We start from the raw sequence: 24,536 nt of genomic DNA on the forward strand, positions 1-24,536 counted from the left end.
TTTTGTTCTTTTCTCATGTCATATGCAATGCTCCATACTTTTGTGATGCTTATTTTCACTGAAATGGTCAAACATGGCAAGATGATCTGAATCAATTTGGGATTTCAGACTGCTCACTTTAGTACTGGATTGTTTGGAGTGCCTTAGAATACCAAATAGGACTGGCACTGCAGATCAATCACAGGCAAAACATAGGCAATTTTACTTCGTACAAAGGTTTTGAAATCTTTTGATATCTTTTAAACAACATTGTTTCCAGGTGGACTCCAGCTAGACTAGATTACACTAGTGTTCAAAAGTTCAGGGTCTGTAAGATTTTTTTTTTTTTTTTTTAATGTTTTTGAAAGAAGTATCTTATGCTAAAAAGAGCAGTTTTCTATTTGTCTATATTTTAAAATGTAATTTATTCCTGTGATGTAAAGCTCAATTTTCTCTGACATTTTTCAGCATCATTACTCCAGTCTTCACTTTCACATGTTCTTTCAGAAATCATTCTAATATGGTGCTCAAGAAACATTTTATTTTATTTTATCAATGTTGAAAACTATTTTCTCATGATTTTTTTTTTTTATTTTTTTATTAGTTCAAAAAGAACAATATTTGAAAAAGAAACCATTTGTAACATTGTAAATATATGTCACTTTTGATTAATTCAATGCAGTGATTCTCAACTTCGTTCCTGGGGACTCACTGCTCTGCACAGTTTGTATGTCTCCCTTATCTGACACAGGGGTGCAATTCCCGTACAATGATTTTCCATTGCAGTGTAGAAACTAACTATCTTGTCACAACTGTTTCTAGAAACTGGTCGTACCTCTGTTGTTTGAACCACATTAGTTCAACAATATAGGACTGTTGTTAATGACGTTGCATGCAAGTGGTAGAATAATAACTTAACATTATTAAAGGAATAATTCACTTTAAAATCATTCACTCACCCTCAAGTTGTTTCAAACCTGTATGAATTTCTTTCTTCTGCTGAACACAAAAGAAGATATTTTGAAGAATGTCTGTAACCAGACAATTGATGGACCCCATTGACTTCCATTGTAGGAAAAAAATACTTTGGGTACGGTTAATGGAGTACATCAACTGTCTGGTTACAGACATTCTTAAAAATATCTTCTTTTGTGTTGACAGAATTGTCATTTTGAAGTGAACTATTCCTTTAAGTTAATTTACATAAACAACAGAAAGTTGTAAATGTTTTAATCACGTTAACATGCAGTATTTGGCGTACACTTTTACACTTTCATTCAGTCAGCAGCTTTATCCACGTAACGTAATTTTTCTGACATTCTGCTGTAATGAACTGATGACTACTTCACTGTTTTTGTTCTATGTAATTTTGCTTTATTTGATATTTCATTTTTCGCTGGTTCCCTCATATGTCATACGCCAGGGTTCTCTTACACATTTATGCACATGCGCATTCCTCAAAAATGGTGCTGACTGTTGACATGCTAAATATAAATTAAAATGTATATTTAAATAACATGAAAGATGTAGAATTCACTGAATTATTGTGCCCAGGAGCATGATGTATTTAAGTCCACATGTCATTTTAACAAGAAACTATGCTTCTCACCACAGCATCCAACGGATTTAAAGATTAGCTTTAGAAAAAAGCACATGTTAATATGTACCATTAACCTGTGGCTCAACTGGCCAGAATCTGACTGGTTTGTGCAGCTGTTCTCAGAACAGTCTGTAATTACTCTGCTTATTTTTATTTTCTATATCTGCTTCATTGGGCAGTGGTGGACCAGCTTGACCACAGATGAGGATGGGTGTATACACTATGTGTGTATGTGTGGTTGTTGTGGTATGAACATATCTGTAGTTAGTTACACATGTGTGTATGAATAGTCTGTGTGGATAGTGGCTTTGTGTGAGGATGATATAGATAATGAGTGTGTAGAGTGTGTGATGTATTTCTGACCATCAGTTTTCAGTTTTGGGGACACACCCTTTGGTTTAGTCTAGGAATTGGCTCACTAAACACTGAATAGCAATAGACTTTAATGATGGAAAACTAACCAGAGTCTTCGTAAATCTTTTTAACTTCCATCAGTGAATAAGAGATTTATGTCATTCATCAAGCTCTGACTAATGCACCATTAACAAATCCAACAAAATGTGCTTTAACTTAAGTCCAAGAGAACTAGAGCAGAAAAGGTTTACATGAACAAGATCGTTCCATCAGAGTCATCATAATGACAGTTTTGTCAGTAGTCCGCTGTGCATTGAGCCTTATTAAACATCTTTAATGACGGAGGCTTGTAAACAAGAGAGGCTGTTAGAAAGATCAGAACATCATTCAGTCACATACACACAACTGCATAGAACACATGGTGTTCATTGGAAAATATGAGTGCAGCAGCAGTAACTAGCCTATTAGTAGTGTGTTAGGTCATATTTGTCTGTTTTCCTTTGGGAACTCTGTGAAAAGAAACAGGTTGCTGATGGAGCTCATGCCAAAGTAGAAACAAGCAAATTGTTCCAGCGAATAACACCCACACATGAATCGCATGAATTTAACTCCAAAATCAAAAAGATATAATTAAGAAAAGACCCCAAAAAATGCTTAAAAAGCCAATAAAAATGACATTCTCAATACTAATATTTAATTGTAAAGTATACTCCAAAAAATTGTGTAAGCAAATTTTTTTCACTTTTTACCTAAATATATATATAATTTTTTATCTAAAAGTAAATATTTTTTCAAGCAGAGTTACTTTTGAACCCTGTTGGCCTCTCAACTTAATGTATGCCATAAAATGAATAAGAGATAATTGAGATTGTGCTCCTAGATTTATAGGTCACTAATCAAATAACTACATTATAAATGTTTTTCATTTAGGCCTACATTATTTACACTGATAATTTAATTTGTATTTAAAAATTGTTTACTCAATTAAATAAAAATTTAAGAATAATATGCACAATATAATTATATGCACAATATAAGCATTTTCACACAGGGTCCACATTAGATTTCCAAGAGCCATTCAACAAACTCCAATCTGATGGGCACAACTAAAACCCTGAATGTGTGAAGTGCTTGTAAAAGACAGGCAAGAGGAAGATGGAATTTATATCAGAGCTCAACTAGAAAGTATGAGGATTGAGAATAAAGTGGTCAAAATTCCCAGAAACTTATGTTAATAAATGATGACAGTAAAGTCACCAAAATGACCAGCTACTGAATCATTACCACTGGATTACCACAGAACTCAAAATCTATCTCATTTCAATACAACACAGCTTCAGGACTTGCTTGGACAGTAGTTTTTGCAGTCCCTAACTTTCTACAGGAATTTTTTATGCTCTTCTCATCCAAGAAAAGATAAATAAAAGACTTGATGGAATGTTATGGTAATATAGCATGGCATTCCTGCTTTGGTAAAAATTATTTGAAAATGGACATGCTGCATTCCTGACAATACTACGCTATTAGAGTAATATGTATAAAAAGATGAAATCCTAGCTTAGAGGATATTTGTTTACAAAATCAGCTGGCTTTTTTCCTTAGTAATGCATGGAATATGTTATGCATAGAGCATAATAGTATGTGTAATACTAGTTTATTCTGACCTTTGTCTAATTGACAGGTTTTATTTTTCTTATCTCTTGCTTTTAATTAGCTAATAATTGAAATACATTGCTGAACAATAACCAATAATTTTAATGTTCTAAAATATTTTTACTAGCCCATATTTTCCTAATGACAATTGTATAATTTATGTAGGCCTACTACAAACACTTGTGCATTAAGTCATCATGGATTTTATACAATGTTAAAAAAAAAATAGCATGTGTTTTTTAAAGCCACTCTAAAGGACCGTTCACACCAAGGGTGATAACTGTAAATATAACAATATTATACGAACAATACTAACAAAATACTATACTGTTCTAAAAATCTTTCTCAATATTAAAGAATGGCAGAGTTTACACCACAGCTATACTGATAACGGCACAGAGAAACGAACGATTTTATCCAGCTGATGGATGATAAAAACATTGACAGTCAATCAGAATCAATCCTGCTTTAAAGAGTTTAAGTATTTAAAGCGTCAGACAAACACACGCTTAAAATAAACTGAATGATACCGTCTGCTGGTGTGTACACTAATATAGTAATTTTATAGTTATCTTTATAGTTTAATGTTCTTGGTGTGAACGGGCCTTAACACTTAATGAAACTTTTTTTATTGCAGAATAAGGCAGAAAATATATTTTATAATTTCTACTGATATAAAGGCGATGTCAATTAGCACTGCATTATTCTACTTTATTGTTATGTAAATAACCCGAGATGGCTTGAAAAACACACATAACCCATATATTTGTCGCAGTCGCAAAACGTTTCTGCTTTTTATTCAGCTACAGTGCTAGATGCCTTTTTCCACATAACGGATTTCCAGGAATGTCATAAGTGTAATTACTTCTATGAGGTGCTTGCCTGGGTTGAGCTTGACCTAGTCCAGCTCCACCTCTGTGGATCTAATGTGTGGAGGGATAGAGTTATGGGTTCTTCTGTCTTCACCCATTACACTTAAATTACATCCTCTCCTCACTTGAATACTTTTTGCATGAGGGCACCCTCTGGCTTCTAGTGTGAAAGAAACAGACTTTAGCGCTCCATAATGCTGACATTGCCTCATTTTGGATTACAATAAAGTGTCAGGTCATGCATAGACTTGTATCTTGTATCTTTTAATTAATTTTTTTTTTTTTTTTTTTTTTTTTTTTTATTGGTCCATGAAAACCTTTACATGAACACACTTGGCCGAAAAAAGTGCAGGGACAAATTTACGTTATTCTATGCCCATGGCATAGAGGAAAAATGAAAGCAGACTTTCATATGAATGCATAGTATGCACAAACACAGCTCCTTTGCTCATTCATTCATAGTTCTTGCTCTCTCAGATGCAGCAGTTGGAGAAGCAAGTGTTGGAAGCAGAGCGTCGGGCATATGAAGGCAACCAGCAGGTAAATACTAGTAACACTCTTGTGGACATTTCATCAAATACTAGGGATGTACTGTTCGTATTTGATTCAGCTGAATTATGATTCTGTTCTTAAAGGGACATTCAAACACTAAAACACATTTTTAAACACAGGTTATTTACTGTAAAGATCGCACTTCTTTGAAAACAATGGTAGCACTTATTATGTTTATAATAAGTGCTACCTTATTCTGGGCATTCTCCTCTGACCTCTGGCATCAACAAGGCATTTTCACCCACAGAACTGACGCTCATTAAACATTTTCTCTTTTTCGGACCATTCTCTGTAAACCCTAGAGATGATTGTGAGTGAAAATCCCAGTAGTTTCTGAAATACTTAGACAACCCTGTCCTGCACGATCAACCATGCCACGCTCAAAGTCACTTAAATCACCTTTCTTCCGCTAAATGCATTGAGTTGCTGCTATGTGATTGGCTGTTTAGATATTTGCGTTAACGAGCAGTTGAACCGGTGTGACCTGTGAGTGTGTGTATATATATATATAGTTTTGGTATGTAATCATATAACATTTATTAGCAGTGTGTATATGTGCGTGTGTTTTTTGCAGGTGCAGTGGATGGAAGAGCGTTTAAAGACTTCAGATATCCAGTCGAGTGATTCAGAGCTGCAGCTTTTCAGGCGCTGTCAAAATCTTCAAGCGGAACTGAAAGAGAAAGATGAGCTTATTGACACCCTAGAGCAGCAGCTGGAGGAACAGGTCAGTCATACCTGCATCAGGATACAAAAACTCCTATTTAAATCCATTAAAAAGAAAAATGTGATCCATTACGTTTTACACCTTCAGAAACAGAACCGCATCCAAGATGCCAAGACAGTGGAAGAAAAAGCAGCTAAGATCAAAGAATGGGTCATGCGGAAGTTGAATGAAGTATGTTCATGCTCTTTGTATATATTTGTGTTTTAGAAATATATAAATATGTGGGGGATTTTGTGAATGTTTGTGATCACAGTCATCATTCTTGTAGTTTGAAATAGAGAATGCCTCTCTGAGAGAGATCAACCAACAACAGGAAAATGAGATACAAGACCTAAGAAGACAACTGCAAGGTAATCATGCATGTGATCAAATAGTAGGTTAAATCATGGCTATGTTCAAAATAACATTCTACCATTATAATCCTGCTAGTTCTGCAGTATGTACAGTGTTATACTGATGAAACCATTTGTTGACAAGTTTTTTTTTTTCTTTCATTTTATCAATGATATTGAAGATTAAACTGAGAGAACATTTATCCACATTTTTATCAACTCTGACTAACACAAACAAACTGTAAAAGTATGTAGCATGCTAATTGTGTAGTATTGAGTAGAGCACACTTCATGGAATCCTTTATTTTTTATTTTTTAATATATATACAGTATATTTCAGTTTTTAATATACAAAGCAAGGAATATTAAAGGGATAGTTCAGGATTTTAGACATGAATCTCTATAGCTTCCCCATAAGCAGTGTGGTGCATTGACCATGACTTACCCCCGACAGCGTCCTGTGAGCCGAGCTCCGGTCCAGTTTTGGTCAAGATGAAATTAGTCCGGCAAGTTTGCTGGGGTCACGGCAATAAAGCTTTTTTCTTCTCAAATCAATATGTGTTCAAAAGAGTGATATATTTGCGTCACAAAACCGCTGTCTATGGAGAGGTCAGACCTCGTAATGGCTTGGCACTATTTTCTCCCCCATCATATCACTGCGCGCTGCCGCTACCTACAGCCAGCTGGGAGCCGCGCACGTGTCACTTTGTTTACAGCTCGTAAAGAGAACGATAACATGTCTGACTACAGCAGCGACGATGACAACATTGACTTCGACACACAGCCAAAATGATATCTTTTGGGATATCAAAAGGATAGCTTCTTTATCTTCGCCAGTTTGGAGTTCACATTGAAGCCCAGAGCAATGAGCCAAAGTCGCCTCAGAGCAACATCTGCCACAGGAAATCTTTGAAATGTGTGAGGAGAAAGCGCCACATCTTTGTTTGTACAGTCCGGATAGTCACAATTCCGCACCATTTTCTACAAAGCTTGTACAAACCGATCGCTCTTGGTGAGTAGCTATGTTAGCTCGTTCGTGTAGCTGTTCTGAGCACGTAAACACTGCCGAACAACTGAAAAAGTGGTGTGCGCCTGCGCAGCTCGCAGCTGGCTGTAGGTAGCGGCAGCGCGCAGTGTTATGACAGGGGAGAAAATAGTGCCAAGCCATTACGAGGTCTGACCTCTCCATAGACAACGTTTTAGAGACGCAAATATATCACTCTTTTGAACACATATTGATTTGAGAAGAAAAAAGCTTTATTGCCGTGACCCCAGCAAACTTGCCGGACTAATTTCATCTTGACCAAAACTGGACCGGAGCTCGGCTCACAGGACGCTGTCGGGGGTAAGTCATGGTCAATGCACCACACTGCTTATGGGGAAGCTATAGAGATTCATGTCTAAAATCCTGAACTATCCCTTTAACAAAACAACAAATAAATAAATAATGCAAACAAATGCAAATAAATAAAAGAACAAGAATTGGGCTAGCAAACACAGCATAGGTTTAAAATACATGTAGATTGTTTCAAAGCAGCTTTACAGAGAGAAACGTATAATTTAAAGTAACAGAGATTGTTTTGGCTTTATAGTGGTTCTTTTCGGCCGCTAAGATGACACCATTCTCTCTACACAGACTTTAACGCAAACCTGTGATAAACGCTGATGACGTTCACATGCGCAATAAGAATTGGTTCTATAGTTATGTGTGTTTGAATATATGTGCGCAGGTTTGTAATTACCTACAAACCAAGCCTAAACAAAGTACTGGTCTTTCCTTATAAATTTTATTTTATTTTGTCACTTCTTGGTTAGGTATGCAAAACTAATTTTCCCGACAACGCTTTATCTGTAGAGTGGTAAAGGGATCCTCCATAGGGAGAGACTAGTTGGCACTCCAGCACTGCGTTGTCATCGGGTCCAGGCGAAGGTCCTTCATCAGATCTGGATACGGCCTGGATCCAGCAGGCTGCGGGAAAACCTCGGGATAAACAAAGACACTAAAATTAGCGTAGATGCCATTCTTCTCATGATGTAACAAGTACATCAGGATTCATGGGAAGTGTTCCTGGTTTCCGGCTGACCTAATCTATGCAGCCTAACATTGAATTATAGAAGTCTATAATGTACAGGGTGGGCCATTTATATGGATACACCGTAATAACATGGGAATGGTTGGTGATATTAAAGTCCTGTTTGTGGCACATTAGTATATGTCATGGTCACCACCCATCTTGAGGAGTTTGCCCCCTCACATATACTAATGTGCCACAAACAGGACTTTAATATCACCAACCATTCCCATGTTATTACGGTGTATCCATATAAATGGCCCACCCTGTATTATGTGAATGCTAGGTCAAAGAGATGTGTCTTTAATCTAGCTTTGAACTGACAGAGTGTGTCTGCTTCCCGGACAATGTTAGGAAGACTGTTCCAAAGTTTTGGTGCTAAATAGGAAAAGGATCTACCACCAGCAGTCGATTTTGATATTCTAGGTATTATCAACTGGCCGGAATTTTGAGATCGCAATAGACGTGAAGGACTATAATGCGTTAAGAGCTCACTCAAGTACTGCGGAGCTAAACCATTTAGTGCTTTGTAAGTGATCAGCAATATTTTAAAATTTATGCAATGTTTAATAGGGAGCCAATGCAGTGTTGACAGAACCAGGCTAATATGGTCATACTTCCTGGTTCTGGTAAGAACTCGAGCTGCTGCATTTTGGACCAGCTGTAGTTTGTTTATTAAGCGTGCAGGACAACCACCCAGTAGAGCATTACAATAATCTAGCCTTGAGGTCATGAACGCATGAACTAATTGTTCCGCATTTGTCAATGAGAGCATATGGCGTAATTTAGATATATTTTTAAGATGGAAAAATGCGGTTTTACAGATACTAGACACGTGACTTTCAAATGAAAGGTTGGTATCAAATAGCACACCCAGGTTCCTAACCGACGACGAAGACTTAACAGAGCAGCCATCAAGTGTTAGACAGTATTCTAGGTTATTACGAGTGGGAGTTTTTTGTCCAATAATTAGAATCTCTGTTTTTTCAGAATTTAGAAGTAGGAAATTACTAGTCATCCAATTTTTTATATTAGCTATGCATTCCGTTAATTTTGTGAATTGGTAAGTTTCGTTACAGCAGAGCCCGTCTACGTAGAGCCTGCCCACTCACTATTAAGCCCTATTGTACCGAATGTTGGTTGTAGTACCACCAGAGTTCCACTGGGGGCGATCGCCATGAGTGCAGAATGAATGGGAGTCTATGGGGCTAGACGGCTAAATGTGTCTCTTTCACCCGATTGCCGTTGAGAAATCTCAGATCTGATTGTAGATTTTGCAAGTTCAACATGGGTTATAGGTTGAAAGTTGAATGAACGAGTACTTATGTCCTTTCGATTTCTTACAGGTTGAGTTGTTGTTGTCCATAACATGCTAGCATTCTGCTAATGAACGCTGATTGGTCAGTGAAGGACTGATTACGACCAGAGACACCGCTTGATGGCATCGTGGCATCCGAAGCAGGACCAGAAACAAACAAAACAAAAACTCTTCTAGCACGTGTGTTTCCCTGTGTCAGCTGTGTTGTCGATGCCTCGAGAGAAAAGAAAGTGCAGAGCGCGAAAGCACCAAAGCGACTGAAGGATTGTCGTAAAGCAGTATCTCTGGTCGTACGATGTGTATGACGTCATTGACACTTTAAAAGACTTTTTAAAGCAAATAAGTGACTCTAAAAAATCTAGCACCCAGCAATGTGTAATTTATTTGCATTTCCTTTCGAATACAACATTCAAATTACTAGACAAAAAATTATATCCTGAGAAAAGTGGATTTTTATTGGTATAGCGCCATAGACCTCCATTCATTCTGCACTCGTCCTGTGAGCGCCCTCATATGGAGCCAGAGTGGAACTGCAACCAGTTCAGAAGCCGGAAGTGTACTGAGAGTGAAACTTCTCGCCATATTAGACATTCTCTGGTTACAGTTACAAATATACAGCTGAGTATCGTTAGCATAACAGTGGAAGCTAATTCCATGTTTCCTAATGATATCTCCTAATGATAGCATGTACAGAGTGAACAGCAACGGTCCTAGTACTGAGCCTTCTGGTACGCCACAATATATATATATATATATATTCATAAAAAAATATTTTTTAAGCTGTTAAGTGTCATGGTTTTGTGTTGTTTTAGTCATGGAGCAGACTTTGGGTTCTGGTGGCCCAGTCCAGCCCAGTGTGGGTGAGGCCCAGCGGCTCAGCAGTCTGACTTTTGGCTGTTTCCAAAACAGAGGGAAGATCCCACAGGTACTTACAGGCCCAGAACCGTCCCAGAAGAGCATCGACACCCTGCCGGATCGTGACCACACACACATGGATTGCAGGAGACCCCCTACTGGTCAGAAGACTAATATGATATCTTCATTTGTTTGACTGAGAGTAATAGTTCATATTCTGCTGAGTTTGATAGAAATGTAACAGGGCTGGGAAGAAATTATTACAAAATAAAATTGATCAAAAGTGGCATTAAAGATATTTCCCAGCAATCAATTTTGCGTTTAAAAGACATCTAATAGCCGTTCAAACACAGCCCTGACGTACACCTATAGTAAGTGTTTATATTCTGACTATTTTAGACTGGTACGGGTCGTACCACTATGAAGTAGCCCAGTACCTGCGTGACTCATCATAGACTTAAACACAATGTTCAGTGTTACAATGTTCTTCCACAAGGTGCATGTAGTTCTGTTTATTAACCGCTAGAGCAAAACTGGTGTTTATAATTAATCTGATGTTATAGAATGATATTAGAATGACTTCTGAAGCATCATGTGACACTGGAGATTCGAGTAATGGATGACATTTTAAAATAAATTACAATTATTTTATTTCACAATATTTCTGTTTATTAAAAAAAATGCATTATTGGTGAGTATAAGAGACTCCATAAAACAACATTTGAACAGTATATAACATTTAATAAATAAAAAAAATCAAATGGAAAAATCTAATTTTGATCATCCAGTTTTAATTGTCCCTACAAAACATCTAGAAAAGGAAAGTTTCTCAAAACGTATTTCCTAATCTGGAAATTCAAAAATGTTTAAATTAAGCAGCATGACAGCATAACACTGTGATTCACAGTAACCGCAGTAACATTGTGATTCATGTTTTTGATTCAGAGGAACCAGCTCATAAGAGTCATTTGCTCAGGAATCATACTGCACTTTGACATGACTGCAATTTGATTCACTAAAATAACTGCTCAAATGAGTCATGTTTGGTAATGAGTCTGATTCAGTGAAATGGATGGCTTGACAATGGTTTGCAAAATATTTACTATTTGTATTCATGTATTTACCAAGTCTGTGTGTTTGGTCCAATCCAGATTCTGGAATAAAACAAAACCGCCCAGAAACAGAGTGTGTTGGCCGCTGCTCTAAGGGGGGATCTGAAGACGAGGGTGAGCGGGACAGTCCCGGAGGAGTCTCCTCTATCCTGTCCAGCGCTGCCTCTGAGGTAGAGAGGAGTCTGTTTGGAGGTTTGCAATTCAGCCGACCCACAAGTGAGACATACCACACCGCCTCTGACGACAGCAGCTCGCTGTTTGATGATGACATGCAGCGTGTGGACTGCACCAGACTTTGTCTCCCTGGCACCAAGAACGCTTCAAAGAAAGATGCTGAAGATGGATCCTCAGATGAGTTAAATAAGCGCTTCCAGTCGCAATGTCTGGATTCTTCGTCCTCCTCCAGTGATACAAACACCTCCAGTCCAGTCCTAACTCCAGCTCTCACACCAAAGCGGCCCACCCCATCTCAGGACACCCAAGACACCCCAGCTTCCCCCAAACAGCCCCGATTGCGCAATCCAAATGCATTTAATGTTAGTTTGGCATTGGCTAAGAAGCATATGAGTCAGCCTCCATTGTACAGTGAAGCCGCCCACGGGCGGACTCGAAATGCTATCAGCATGCTACGTCCCCTGCGGCCTCAAGAAACTGACATGGACCAAGATCCAAAGATGGAGACTGGTGAAAGAGAACATAATGATGTGCCTTCAGCTGAAATGCCACCTGAGGAACCCGAAACACCCGATGCCTCTGCATCTGTTCCCGGGAGTAAACCCCCGACCCCTCCACTGCACAGGCTGCCCTCTTGGGTGAGTCCTGGAACTAATACTTGAACTAATATGAATTGCTGTTGTTTTAGTTTATGTGCTAAACCTGTGTTTTCATGTATCTGCAGGAGAGCAGAATATATGCTGTGGCAAAATCAGGAATTCGTCTGTCAGAGACGTCATGTACAGATGAAGCTAATAAAGGTGTGTTTTACATCGGGTTTTTTTTTTGTATTTGCGTTTTTTCTTCTTCCATCCAGCTGCCCTTCATTCATCTCTCTTTATTTTATATCTTCATTATCATTCACGTGCATTTCGTTCATGTTATTTTCTGTCCATGGACATTTTTCCTATTTCCAGGGTTCAACTTCAAAGTTACATAGTTGGGTAAACTTCTATATTGGCGAACGTAAACTACAACACATTTTTGCATTGCCATTTGCTCTAACAGCAAAAGAAAAAAATCCATGATAATGCTTGTAAACTTTACAAAAGAGGAAACAAATATTGAGAGATTGATTATGTTGGTCAGAAGAGAGAAAGATGTTTAATTTGCCATCATTCCCTTAGCTATTGTATATTGTATAGAAAAATTATACTTTACAATAAAGAATAGCAAAGTTATTTTAAGACAGTTTATTCTTTTTTTTTCATTGTGACTGTATTTTTATGGCAATTAAGTACATTTCCTCCAAGATACCTTTTACCAAAATGCAAATAATATATATTTTTTATTAATTTAAAAATTAGCATAAATTAAATTCGCTTGACAAATTTGTTACTATTTAAAGAAAAACATTGTTGCATCACATTAGATTTTTTTTGTTTTTTTTTCTTTTTCATTATGGGCTTACAATTGAAATTGAAAGGAATTTAAATATTAAATTAATAATTTAAAAAATGTTACATTTAAAAAAATAGAGATTCACCCAAATTCCCATGTTGAAACAATATTCTTATTTACTTGTATAAACCCTTTGATTTTAAAATCTGTAGTTTTAAGTTATGGTCATAGAATGACGTTTGGCCAATGATTGTTGTATAAAAATGTAAATATTAGTCCAAGGCCAGCAAAGTAATCAAGGAACATTTCTTACTTGCCTAAATCATATTGTGCATTTACTGACAGCTTGTGATGTCCTATCCTCCTCTTCCAGACTCCTCCCACTCATCCTCATGCCCCGCATACATGCTCTACACATCCCTCATCTACAGGAACACAAATACACCCGTCTTCACCTCAGTGAAAGGGGTAGGGACCTATGTGTGTCTTTATCTGTCTGTTGGAGTGTGTGGCTGTCTCACTGTAAGACTGTGATGCTCAGCAGTGTTAATTGTAGAAATAGTTTTTGCAAGGGAGTCTGCATTTCTATCAGTAATAGAAGCAAATCTTTTAATTATGTTGAATGCCACATTTGTTTTTACTCTCATAGAAGGCGACTTTGTTATGCAACATTCAGTTATCTGAGGAGTCGTGTAGTTCTGAGGAGGACAGTTCGGAGGAGTGTCAGTCTAACTCTGGAGAGGAGGAAAACTGTCAGACCTCTGGATCAGAGTCACACAAGAGCAGCAGCCGAGGAAGCCCTCGATCACTTAAGAGAGGTACACGCATTATGCAGCAGTTATTAAAGATCAGGGTTGGTAACCAAGCACCTGCAGGTTTGAACCTTGCAAGTATCAATCCATGAGTTATCCCCATTGTACCTTTGAGCAAGACCTTCAATCACAGCTACCCAGTGGGTCTGTCCTCGTAATAAATACACTGGAACATTGCTCTAAAATATGTATTCTTTATGAGTGCAGTCTCTACAAAATTATTTTTAAAAATCCTCATCTGATGATTATGAATGACTGGAGCATTCATGGGAAAATCTATTAAATTCTTTGGTCACAACAAATTTCAAAATTATTCCTATGATTTCTTTGAAAACAGACAGAATTATAGAATCCAGTCATGGAATTTGGAATTTACTGCATAATATTGAATGTTTTGATTAATAAATCAAAAGTAGGGCTCTAAAAAATAACCAAATTGTAATTGTGATATAGACTAGTCTCTGAATATTAAACCACAAAAAGACTGCTATTTCATTATGAAGTCTGCATGTTGCACGTGTCTCAGAGTAAATAAGACTACGCATACTCAAGGACGTCTGATGCTCATGGTGTCTTCAGCGTCTGTTGTCTTACTATATGAGGACACTCCACATGAACTCCAGAGCTGCTCTGAGAGTTCACTTCATTTCACCATTTCATTTGATCGTCAAATACAACAGAAACTCAAAGGTCTTCAACTACAAACTGCCAACATTTTAATTTGAAGACATTTTGACAGAAATAAATGACTTGGCCAATTTACTAAGTACAGTATTTACATTATATGGACAAAAGTATTGGGACACCTGACCATTACACCAACAGGGACTTTAATGGCATCGCATTCTAATTACATAGGGCCAGATTTACTAAACAGGGCAAATTAGTATGAGAGCGCAATTCCAAAAAAGCGCAGATGGGAGTGGAGAGTTCTGCGCGTGATCTACTGACAACGCACAAATTAAAGAACTCAGACACAGCCAGATCATTTTCATAATGACCAACGCAATTTACCCATAGCAGAGCAAATTAGCGTCTAGTTTAAGACATGCTTTCTTGGGTGTCAAATATTGGCGCAAATACCAGTAAATGAACTAGCACAAACCGCAAATCTTAGTAAATCACCTTGCATGGTTCATTTAAATACTCTCCTTCCATAAACTTTGCGTCTGAAAGGGAAACTCCTAAAAATGCATATGCAATAAGGTCAGCTGCAAAAATAATCCCCTTCTACACCTTTTCAGCTCAAATTTTTCACTGCGTTTCTTTAGTAAATCCTGACAGTAGTTGTTTAACGCCAAAAGAGGGTTTGCGCTGGTGCAAGCTGTTAGTAAATCTGGTCGATTTACATTCATATATGGCCCCTCTTTGCAGATACTGTATCACAGCTTCCACTTTTCTGGGAAGTATTTCCACAAGATTTTGAAGTATTTCTGTGGGAATTTTTGCCCATTCGTCCGGTAGAGCATTTGTGAGGTCAGGCACTAATGTTGGACAAGAAAGCGTGGCTCACAATCTCCGTTCCAGTTCATCCCAAAGGTGTTCGATGGGGTTGAGGTCAGGACTCTGTGCAGGCCTGTCAAGTTCTTCCACATCAAACTCATTCAACCATGTCTTTACTGACCTTGCTTTGTGCACTGGGGCACAGTCATGTTGGAATAGAAAAGGGCCTTCCCTCTGCATACCTGATGGGAGCATGTAATGGTTTACTCTCAGTTAAGGACCTGTATGAACAGGGGGTGTTTTTATCCTACTTATCTCTATCTACCAAGTTTAATCTCCCCAATAGTCACCTATTTAGATCTTAAACCCAGCAATAAACATCTTATCTCAGTCATAACATAATTATTACTTTGTCTCCTGATTTGACAAAGCGTTTGAAGGAGACTTGGGAACAAGACCTTTCTACTCTCATTTCAAATGACCACTGGGCATATAATCTTAAATCGGGTACACTCTTCATCAGTTTGTGCCAGGTTGCACACCATGCGCCTCTGCACTCTGTGACCCGAGTGCACTCTGTGACTTTACATGGTCTTCCGCTTCGTGGCTGAGTTGTTGCTGTTCCTAAACTCTTCCACTTTCCAATAATACCACTTACAGTTGACCATGAAATATCTATAGCAGGGATGAAGTTTCACAAACAGTACAACTCTTGACTTCACTGAGCTCTTCAGAACGACCCGATTTTTTTCACAAATGTTTGTAAATGCAGACTGCATGGCTAGGTGCTTGAAACACCTGAACTCACTAATTAAAAGAGTGTATCCCAATTCTTTTATCCATTTAAGCTGCATTCCAATTCAGAGGCTGCATCCTTCGAAGGCCGCATTCAAAAGCTGATTGCATCACTGCCATGCAATGAAGGCTGTCCCAATTCGATGGCTCCTTCAAATGCGGCCTCCAAATGCGTCCTTTGTTTCCCGTGCAATGAAGGATACAACAGATGGATCCTTCGCGACCTTGCCTACCTCACAAATAATTGAATTCTAAACAGAATATCAAAATAAGACATTATTATATACAGAAATGGACCATGGTGAACATATTTAGAACATATTTTAGATGATTAGCATATTTAGTTTTTGAACCCCGTTTTGTTTTCAGACAGTTAATATAACTTTCAAAAAAGTCCAATACAAACGTAACTGCCACTCATCAACGGTAGCTGTCACAGTTGCTAGGCGACAAGAACAATCCTCTGTAGGCTAGACCATCCCATTTGACAATGCTTGTTATGACCTTCATGGCCTTCGAAGGTGTGGCCTATGAATTGGGATGCAGCTATAGTGTCCATTATTTTTTTTATTTTTTTTTTATTTATTTTTTTATTAATTTTATTAATTACATATAATTATATTAATAATTTATTTATATAAAAATTATTACATTATTACATTATTATTATTGTTATTATTATTATTATATAAAATTACTTTTTATTATAAAATTAGTATTATTACTAATTCATACCATTTATGATAAAACATTATAAAACACCCTTTGTTGTGCAGCAATTTATTTGGCAATTTTTTATATATTTTTTTTTTAAAGGAATTGTTATATTTTTATTTAATTACATTTTTAAAATGTTTATTTTAAAGGTTTATGAATTAAATTGATTATACTTGCTTTTTGCTTTAAAAATTGGCCCATTAAAAAAGATTTTATAGTGCTTTACAGACAAACACACCTTAAAGGTGCTGTATGTAACTTTTTCACTCTACTAAAGCATAAAAAATACCATAATATGTTTGCATATATGAGGAAACATGCTAAGTTCACATACTCGTTTCTCTGAAAAACACTTTCGTTTCCAGGCTGGAATGTTTGTTATTGTTTTGGTCTGAGACTGCACGTTGCCAATTTTCATTGTCCGTTGCTCTCGTTCCTGTTGCGAGTGCTCAAACTGGCAACCCGTGTGAGCGCCGTCCAGTCTGAGGAGCAGGTGGCGGGAGAAACGACGATCTCCGATATTTTTCCGTTATTCTTACATACTGCACCTTTAATGAATGTGTTGTGTTTTGCTTAGCTGTGTCATTATCTTCTATGACATCTGAGTGCGACTATGCCATACCTCCTGATGCTTACTCCACTGATACGGAGTGCTCTGAACCTGAAAACAAACTACCAAAGACCTGCTCCTCCAACAGTGACGACGGCAAGAGTGTAAGACACATGTACACATGCACACATTTGTGCTTTTCAGTGAGTCACAACTGTGAGACCAAATGAGAATGTGTTGTATCTCAGGAGTCTATGGAGAAGTCTGGGTACCTTCTCAAGATGGTAAAGACATGGAAGAAAGCATGGAAGAGGCACTGGTTTGTTCTGAAGGATGGGGAGCTTCTCTACTACAAATCACCAGTCAGTTTAAATGGCTTGTGTATCTCTTACTTCTTTAAATTTGTATGTTGTCCTATTTTAGTATCTTGTTTTGCTTTTACTGTTTCTTTATTTCCTTCACAAAATTGTTATATTTTTTAATTGTACGTTTTTTCTAAACACTTTTTAGTTGATGCTATATAATTAGCTTAAAATATAACTATATGCTAACTATATATTAGGTTAACTGACTGAACCAATAACCACAATATGGTGGTCAAGCTACAAACATACTTTGTTTCCTGAGATTCTTTGATTTTGTTTCATAGAGTGACGTCATCCATAAGCCCCAAGGCCAGATTGATCTGAACGCATGTAGCACTATAGCACGTGGTGATGGGAAACAGATGCTTCAGGTAAAGTGTGTGTGTCAGAGAGAGAGAGAGAGAGAGAGAGAGCATTTGTTCATACATCTCAGATATAGGAGCATGTTATTTCACATGACTGTCCATGTTGATGTTGTGTCCCCTCAGGTGGTGACAGGTAAAAGTGTGTGTAATCTGAAAGCAGATTCCCCGAACCTCCTGGAGGAGTGGCTGAGGGTTCTGCAGAGCGTCCTGAGGATCAAAGCTGCTAGTCCGCTCTTCACACACCCAGACGTACGGCCCATTATGAAAGGACACCTGACGAAGGTATTCTGTAGGAAAGAAAATTAATTTGTATTATACACTGTCACATGTGTGTTCTGTTTTTGATTCAGTTTTCATTGTGTTCACTGTGTTAGTTAGCTAGCAGTTAGTTTGTTAATTGGTTCAGTTTTCCTCCATTCCCTGCCTGTTTGTTTCTATGGTTACAGATTGATTTGAGTCCTCAGTTCATGTGTGTTTCGTTAATTTTCTCGTTAGCTCCTTTGTTTGCCCTTGTACTTAAGAACTAACACACTTTGTGTTAGTTCCTTGTTGTGCATTGTTGGATGTCAGTGTGTTCATAGTTGTTTCCTCTTAGGGGCTGTTTATATGACACCATTTTCAACTAAAAACTTTCTATGCGCTTTGGCCATTTGTTTACACGACAACGGCATTTTGGGTGCCTGAAAATGCAAAGTTTTGAAAACGGGTTTCAAAGTGCAAGTTTTTGAAAACGGTCTCCATGTAAACAACAAAAACGCAAATCTCTGAAGACGATGACGTCATGCACATGCGTATTAAGTGTTCAGTCTATAGTGTTTCATCGCCATCTAACGGCCTGGAAGTAGAATACAGGGGTTTTAGTCGTTTTCGCAGATCTGTGTGAATGGGGGATCGTTTTGACAATGACGTCGTCTGTACGCGGAAAACTCAAAACAAAAAGGTCTCTGTTTTAAGCTTATTGTTGTCGTGTAAACGTACCCTTACTTATTCTCCTGGTTATTATTTTGAATCTTAGATTAAAGATTTATTTTGAGTATCTCCGTCGTGCACTTAATTCAGCCACCGACAGTGACACACATGTTTTTAAAGAAAGCTACATTTTCAGTTTCCATTTCTCCAGTCTTCAGTGTCATGTTCCTTCAGAAATCATTCTAATATGCTGATTTTGTGCTCAAGAAACATTTCCTATTATGTTCAATGTTCATTATTTTCTGCTTCATGTTTTTGTGGAAACTGTGAAACATTTTTTTTTAGGAATCTTTGATTACTAAGTTCAAAAGAACAGAATTTATATGAAATAGTAATATTTTGTAACATAACAAATGTATATACTGTCACTATTGATCGATTTAATGAATCCTTGCTGAATAAAAGTATTAATTTTTTTTTTTTAAGTTGTAGCCATTTATAACTTGTTTGCTGTGTGTTATATGTTGTCTCTGACTCTTTAAGGTGAAACATGGCTACTCGAAGCATGTGTGGTGTGTGCTTTTTGGGAAGATTCTCTATTACTTCAGAAGTCAAGATGACAAGGTCTTTTGTCTCCTTAAATCAGAGTCATCTTTCACAAGACATTTGTATGTGTGCATGCACTAATGTTGTATTTCCCTACCAAGTTTCCCCTAGGTCAGATCAAACTGTGGGAGGCTTGTGTGGAGGAAGTGCATAAGTCATGTGACTTAGCTGAAGTCTCTGCTCAGTATACCCTGTCCATTCAGTCAATCAGCCAGGGCCTGACATACCTGCTCATCAACTCACCTCATGAGAAGGTACAGTGGGAAAGCCATACTGAATTATACTTAAATACAACCACAAATACCTTTTGCACATCCCTTGAGAAAGGGAAGTGCACTTAATTTTATTGGATGTGCACTTGTATATTTAAGAAATATTTACATGCACATAATCTAATATTAATGAAATAAAAATGTACAGTAAGTGTACTTAAAGAGAGTATTTTCTAAACTAGACAATAGAAGTAATGCTGCGTTCCATTTACCTGGGAAAAGGGATGTTGGAGCTTTGAATGTCATCACACGTGAGTTCACCTTGTTCCTGTACAAAGGTCAGAAAACTAAGAGCATAATCAATGACATAGGATTGGTGCTTGGCGACGAATCTGGCTTGGTGCTGGGAAAAACCAGCGGAGCGGGAAGGACGTCACAAAGTTCTGGAATATCTAAACAGCTTGAGGTAATTGGCAGGGAAGAAGGTTGTTCAAGGGCAGAAACAAGGACGGGAGCTGGCTCTGTGTCGCTCAAGTCAATCAGCCACTCCAGGCTGTCCAATTCCACCAAACTCCCTCTGGGACAGACATGGGACCGGCTCACACACCTGGTCAGACTGGCGGGAATAGGCTCTGGCTCAGCGTCTGCAGTCGGCTCTGGTTCTGGGTCTTTGGTTGGTAATGGCTATGACTCTAGGTAGATGATTGGCGATATCAGGATGGTGGGAGTTGACTAGGATGGCTGTAGCTGTGTGGTGATGTTGTCCTCCACCTCACCGATGGAAAATGATGAGCCACACGACCACATCACAGTGTCCAGATCCTTTGCCAGGGTCAAGCTGGAACCTCCCGCTGGCATCCAACGACTGATGTTCTCGCCAAGCCCACTCCATAAACAGACCATCGTAGAACAATCTTCCAATGATGTCAGGTTGCAGTATTCCAGGAGTCCATTCTGGAAAATAGAACACAGATTCTGGTTTCTGGTCTGAGAAAAACTGCTGCCAGATCCATTTTTAATGTATTTCTGTCATGTTGGTTGCAGCAAGGATGAGTTTGAGCAGGATCTAGTTGTAGCAGTAACTAACAGGCACACTCTAGGAAAGCAGAGCTGTGTTCGAAATTGCACCATATACCTCCTTTCACTATTCCCCACATTACTCCACTAATATAGTTCACTTGAAGGAGTTACTGAAAATGAGTGTGCAAATTCAGAAACTGAGCACGCTGGAAGGGCTGCCACTTTTGCATAGTTTGTGCTTGCTGTTTAATAATCATTTGAAACTTATCAAACTGGCAGTTACAGTAGTAGAGAAAAGATTTATCTTTAACTCTGTCATGGAAACTAGCATGTATAAACCTTAATTAAACTATTTAAAAATCAATTATTTATACATTCATTCAGTTATTACTGTATCCACACTGGACCAACGGTTTGGAAAATGGATGGATGATTCAGCTGCGGGGACCATCTTCTGGTCAGAAGTGGGAATTCATTTGGCACAGCCCTCACAGTGCATTATGGGTATTTTTTAGTCATTGAGTGTACATCGGTTAAAAATAGTGCCTTATTTAAGGGTATAAGGGGTTATTTCGGTCACAGCCTTGGTCAACTTAGGAAGACAGGAAATAGACTAGAATTGGGAATGCATAAAACTAAACCAAAACAGAACAGAACAGAACATAAACCTGACAACGTTATTTATCTGAAGCCTTTATCTCAAGGCCCTTTTCTTTTGTGTTGCCTTCTAACCTTATGCTTGCAGTTTAATGTGTATGTTTTAAAGTATGTTATTTTCATAATAAGTGCTCTTTTTTTAAAAGTGTGCTTTAGTAAGTGTACTTCTTTTTCACAAGGGATCTAATATCATTACAGCACAGAAAAGGTATAAATTCAAAGAAAGTCCTAAATGTTTGGGTAGTTTATGATGAAAGAAAACATCATTGTTGCTTGTATGTGTTCCTCTCCTGTAGACAGCCTGGTTTTACCATCTGTCTATGGCAGCAGGCACTTCAGTGGGGCAGGTGGGAACTGAGTTTGAGCAGCTGGTTGGTAAACTTCTCAACATGCAAGGAGATCCAGGTAAGAAACTAACAGCTGAATTGTGGATGATCGTGTTATTAATTTCATACATTTCATTGTGGTGGAGTGTCCTACATCAGAGACTTGCAGTAGAAGGAGAAGACATGCCTCCTTGGAAAATCAGCCTCTTGAAAAATAAGCTATGGGAAACAAATCCCAGCATATTAGATCCATCTTGCAGGGCGGGATGTTTAAAACTGGTATAAAAGTCTTGTCCACCATGTAGCTTATTCTGGCCAAGAACCACCAACTTAAACAGGAAGAGACATTTACTGTAAATGACCAACCACTATGATCATGCTACAACAATAGGCTGACACAAAAACACATATTAAATCTCTGTGATTGGCTCCCAGTAGTTGCGTAGATTCACCATGCATTAGATGGTCTGTGGACACAAGGGCAAATTAGCATTTTTTAGGGTCCCCAGCAAAGTTTGTATTTGAAGACGGGGATGTGATTTTTCCATATTTATAAGGCTTACTGCTCATGATCCGGTATTTTCACTGTTTTGGAGTAACTTGGTTCACAGTAAATGCTTCATGCAAACTCCATCTCTGCAAGTGAATTTGGGTCGCTTATAACCTGCATTTTAAAATGCAACACACATCAATGATCTTCCTAAACTTGCAATGATAAGCTCTTTTAAATCTGTTGTCAGCAAATGAATAGGTTTAAGGTCTCCCAGCTGTTTTCTGCCAAAATAAAACCTCTTTTTTTGCACTTGAAAGCAAAGAAATTAAGACAGCCACACATATCAATATTGTAATTTTACTGTTCTCCTAACCCTAATAATGAAAATAGTTATTATTATATAGTCAGATTGAATTTATTATCTGTATTAAATAAAAGATGCAGTGACTAAGTGATTTATTCAGTGGCTTATGGCCAGCAGGGGCCCCCAGATCTCATGGGCCCCAAGCATTTATGTGGTGGTTAACGTCACTAAATGAAAGGACTGTGGCATGTGGGTGTAGTGCTTGAGGCTGAGACTGATTTGATATATGTTATTAAAATGTAACCATGTCAAACATTATATCATAAATTTACTTTATTCTCAAGTTGTTAATTTTGACCTCATGCTGCCCTTTTAAACTGTCGCTGTATAAAAATAGTTTAATGTCCATATTTGTCCGATTACTTCTCAGGGTCTCCTCTCTGGAAACACCCAATGCTGTGTTTCACTAAGGAAGGACTGTCTTCTCCTCTCACCACCCTGCCTTCACAGGCTCTACAAACTGAAGCCATCAAGCTATTTAAGGTGTGTGTTCATTCATTCCACATTTGGGGAGCATAGCCCCAAAACACAGGCAAAAACACTATTTTCTCTCTTCTTTACAGACATGTCAGCTCTTCATTAATGTGGCCATTGACACTCCAGCCATAGATTATCACGTGACTCTTGCCCAATGTGCTCTACAAGTGTGTCTCACCCACCCAGAGCTGCAAAACGAGATCTACTGCCAGCTTATCAAACAGACACAGAAGAGGCAACCACACGGAGCGCCTGGAACCCTGCAGGTAAGAAAATCACATGCTTGTGATATGAACACACACCACTAGAGGGGGTGCCTGGCTTTGTTTTGTGTTTCTCACCAACTTGGGAGTGATTTATGAGGATGTTCATGACTTGTTTACATTTTCTCTAACACAGGGGTGGCAGTTTCTGGCTCTGTGTGTCGGTCTTTTCCTGCCCACACACCCCACTCTTTGGTATTTGCAAGTTCATCTCAAAAGATATGGAGATTCAAGGTAAATCATATAAATTATCATACTCCTCCATGAAGCTTATTCCACTCACTTAATCTGACATTTGCTCAATCTCCCCAGGACAGAGGTGGGAAAGTATGCAATTTATTGCCAACGGTCACTGGAGCGGACGCAGCAGAAAGGGGATCGGCAAGCCCGATCTTCACGGATGGAGATCTTATCAATCTTACTCAGGAACCCTTACCACCACTCTTTGCCCTTCAGCGTACCTGTACACTTCCTTAACAATACCTACCAGGTCCACACATTTCCAAAACACTTAATGATAAAGGAACAGTTCATCAAGAAATTAACATTGATCTGTCATTATTTACTCATCCGGATGTTCTTTTAAATCTTCATGCAGCTCATTTCATGAAATGAGTGACCAAAAATGACAAAAAACTCATAAAAGTATTATAAAACAACATCTTGTTTAAAACAACATCTTGGGTTTGATATCCAAAGAATGCAAAACATGCAAGTTGCTTTTCAGTATCTACCAAGTGCATGACTGTATAGAAAACAACTGCATGAAAATTCTTCAAAAAGGATTCCCATGGGCAAGTAAAACTTGAAAATTTCAGGGAATTTTAATTTAATGTAATAAATGTTTATTATAGTGAATATAACTATTATTATTATTATTATTATTATTATTATTTTCTAGTTTTGCTCTGCTCCAAAGCTTTTTTTTTTTCTTGTTCTTGTGTGGAGGAAAACTGTCTGTTAAGAGACTTATTGGAGATAATTCCTTCAAAATTACTGATAGACTACTGTTCAAAATATTGGGGTAAAAAAAAAAAAGGTTTTTGAAATAATATCTTATGCTCCCCAAGGCTGCATTTATTTAATAAAAAATACATAAAAAAATGTAATATTGTAAAATATTACTCCAATATATTAAACTATTAAAATGTAATTTATTCCTGTGATGGCCAAACTGAATTTTCC

At 37.9% G+C, this 24,536-nt stretch overlaps 1 protein-coding gene across 1 annotated transcript in view; it reads left to right on the forward strand.

Moving 5' to 3' along the window:
- The window catches only part of plekhh2 (pleckstrin homology domain containing, family H (with MyTH4 domain) member 2), a 45,265-nt gene that overhangs the window by 9,940 nt on the left and 10,789 nt on the right, over positions 1 to 24,536 (forward strand). Inside the window, exons 3-22 of the mRNA XM_079855034.1 lie at positions 4,936 to 4,998; positions 5,585 to 5,734; positions 5,822 to 5,905; positions 6,003 to 6,084; positions 10,269 to 10,472; positions 11,463 to 12,235; positions 12,322 to 12,397; positions 13,351 to 13,445; positions 13,627 to 13,795; positions 17,322 to 17,458; positions 17,543 to 17,656; positions 17,944 to 18,030; positions 18,148 to 18,306; positions 19,477 to 19,557; positions 19,641 to 19,793; positions 21,725 to 21,833; positions 22,982 to 23,094; positions 23,175 to 23,354; positions 23,488 to 23,585; positions 23,664 to 23,841. Of these exons, the coding sequence (XP_079711160.1) occupies positions 4,936 to 4,998; positions 5,585 to 5,734; positions 5,822 to 5,905; positions 6,003 to 6,084; positions 10,269 to 10,472; positions 11,463 to 12,235; positions 12,322 to 12,397; positions 13,351 to 13,445; positions 13,627 to 13,795; positions 17,322 to 17,458; positions 17,543 to 17,656; positions 17,944 to 18,030; positions 18,148 to 18,306; positions 19,477 to 19,557; positions 19,641 to 19,793; positions 21,725 to 21,833; positions 22,982 to 23,094; positions 23,175 to 23,354; positions 23,488 to 23,585; positions 23,664 to 23,841 (3,105 nt within the window). The remainder of the gene's footprint in view (positions 1 to 4,935; positions 4,999 to 5,584; positions 5,735 to 5,821; positions 5,906 to 6,002; positions 6,085 to 10,268; positions 10,473 to 11,462; positions 12,236 to 12,321; positions 12,398 to 13,350; positions 13,446 to 13,626; positions 13,796 to 17,321; positions 17,459 to 17,542; positions 17,657 to 17,943; positions 18,031 to 18,147; positions 18,307 to 19,476; positions 19,558 to 19,640; positions 19,794 to 21,724; positions 21,834 to 22,981; positions 23,095 to 23,174; positions 23,355 to 23,487; positions 23,586 to 23,663; positions 23,842 to 24,536) is intronic.

The sequence above is a fragment of the Squalius cephalus genome, assembly GCF_949319135.1.
Source record: "Squalius cephalus genome assembly, chromosome: 21".
Classification (NCBI taxonomy): domain Eukaryota; kingdom Metazoa; phylum Chordata; class Actinopteri; order Cypriniformes; family Leuciscidae; genus Squalius; species Squalius cephalus.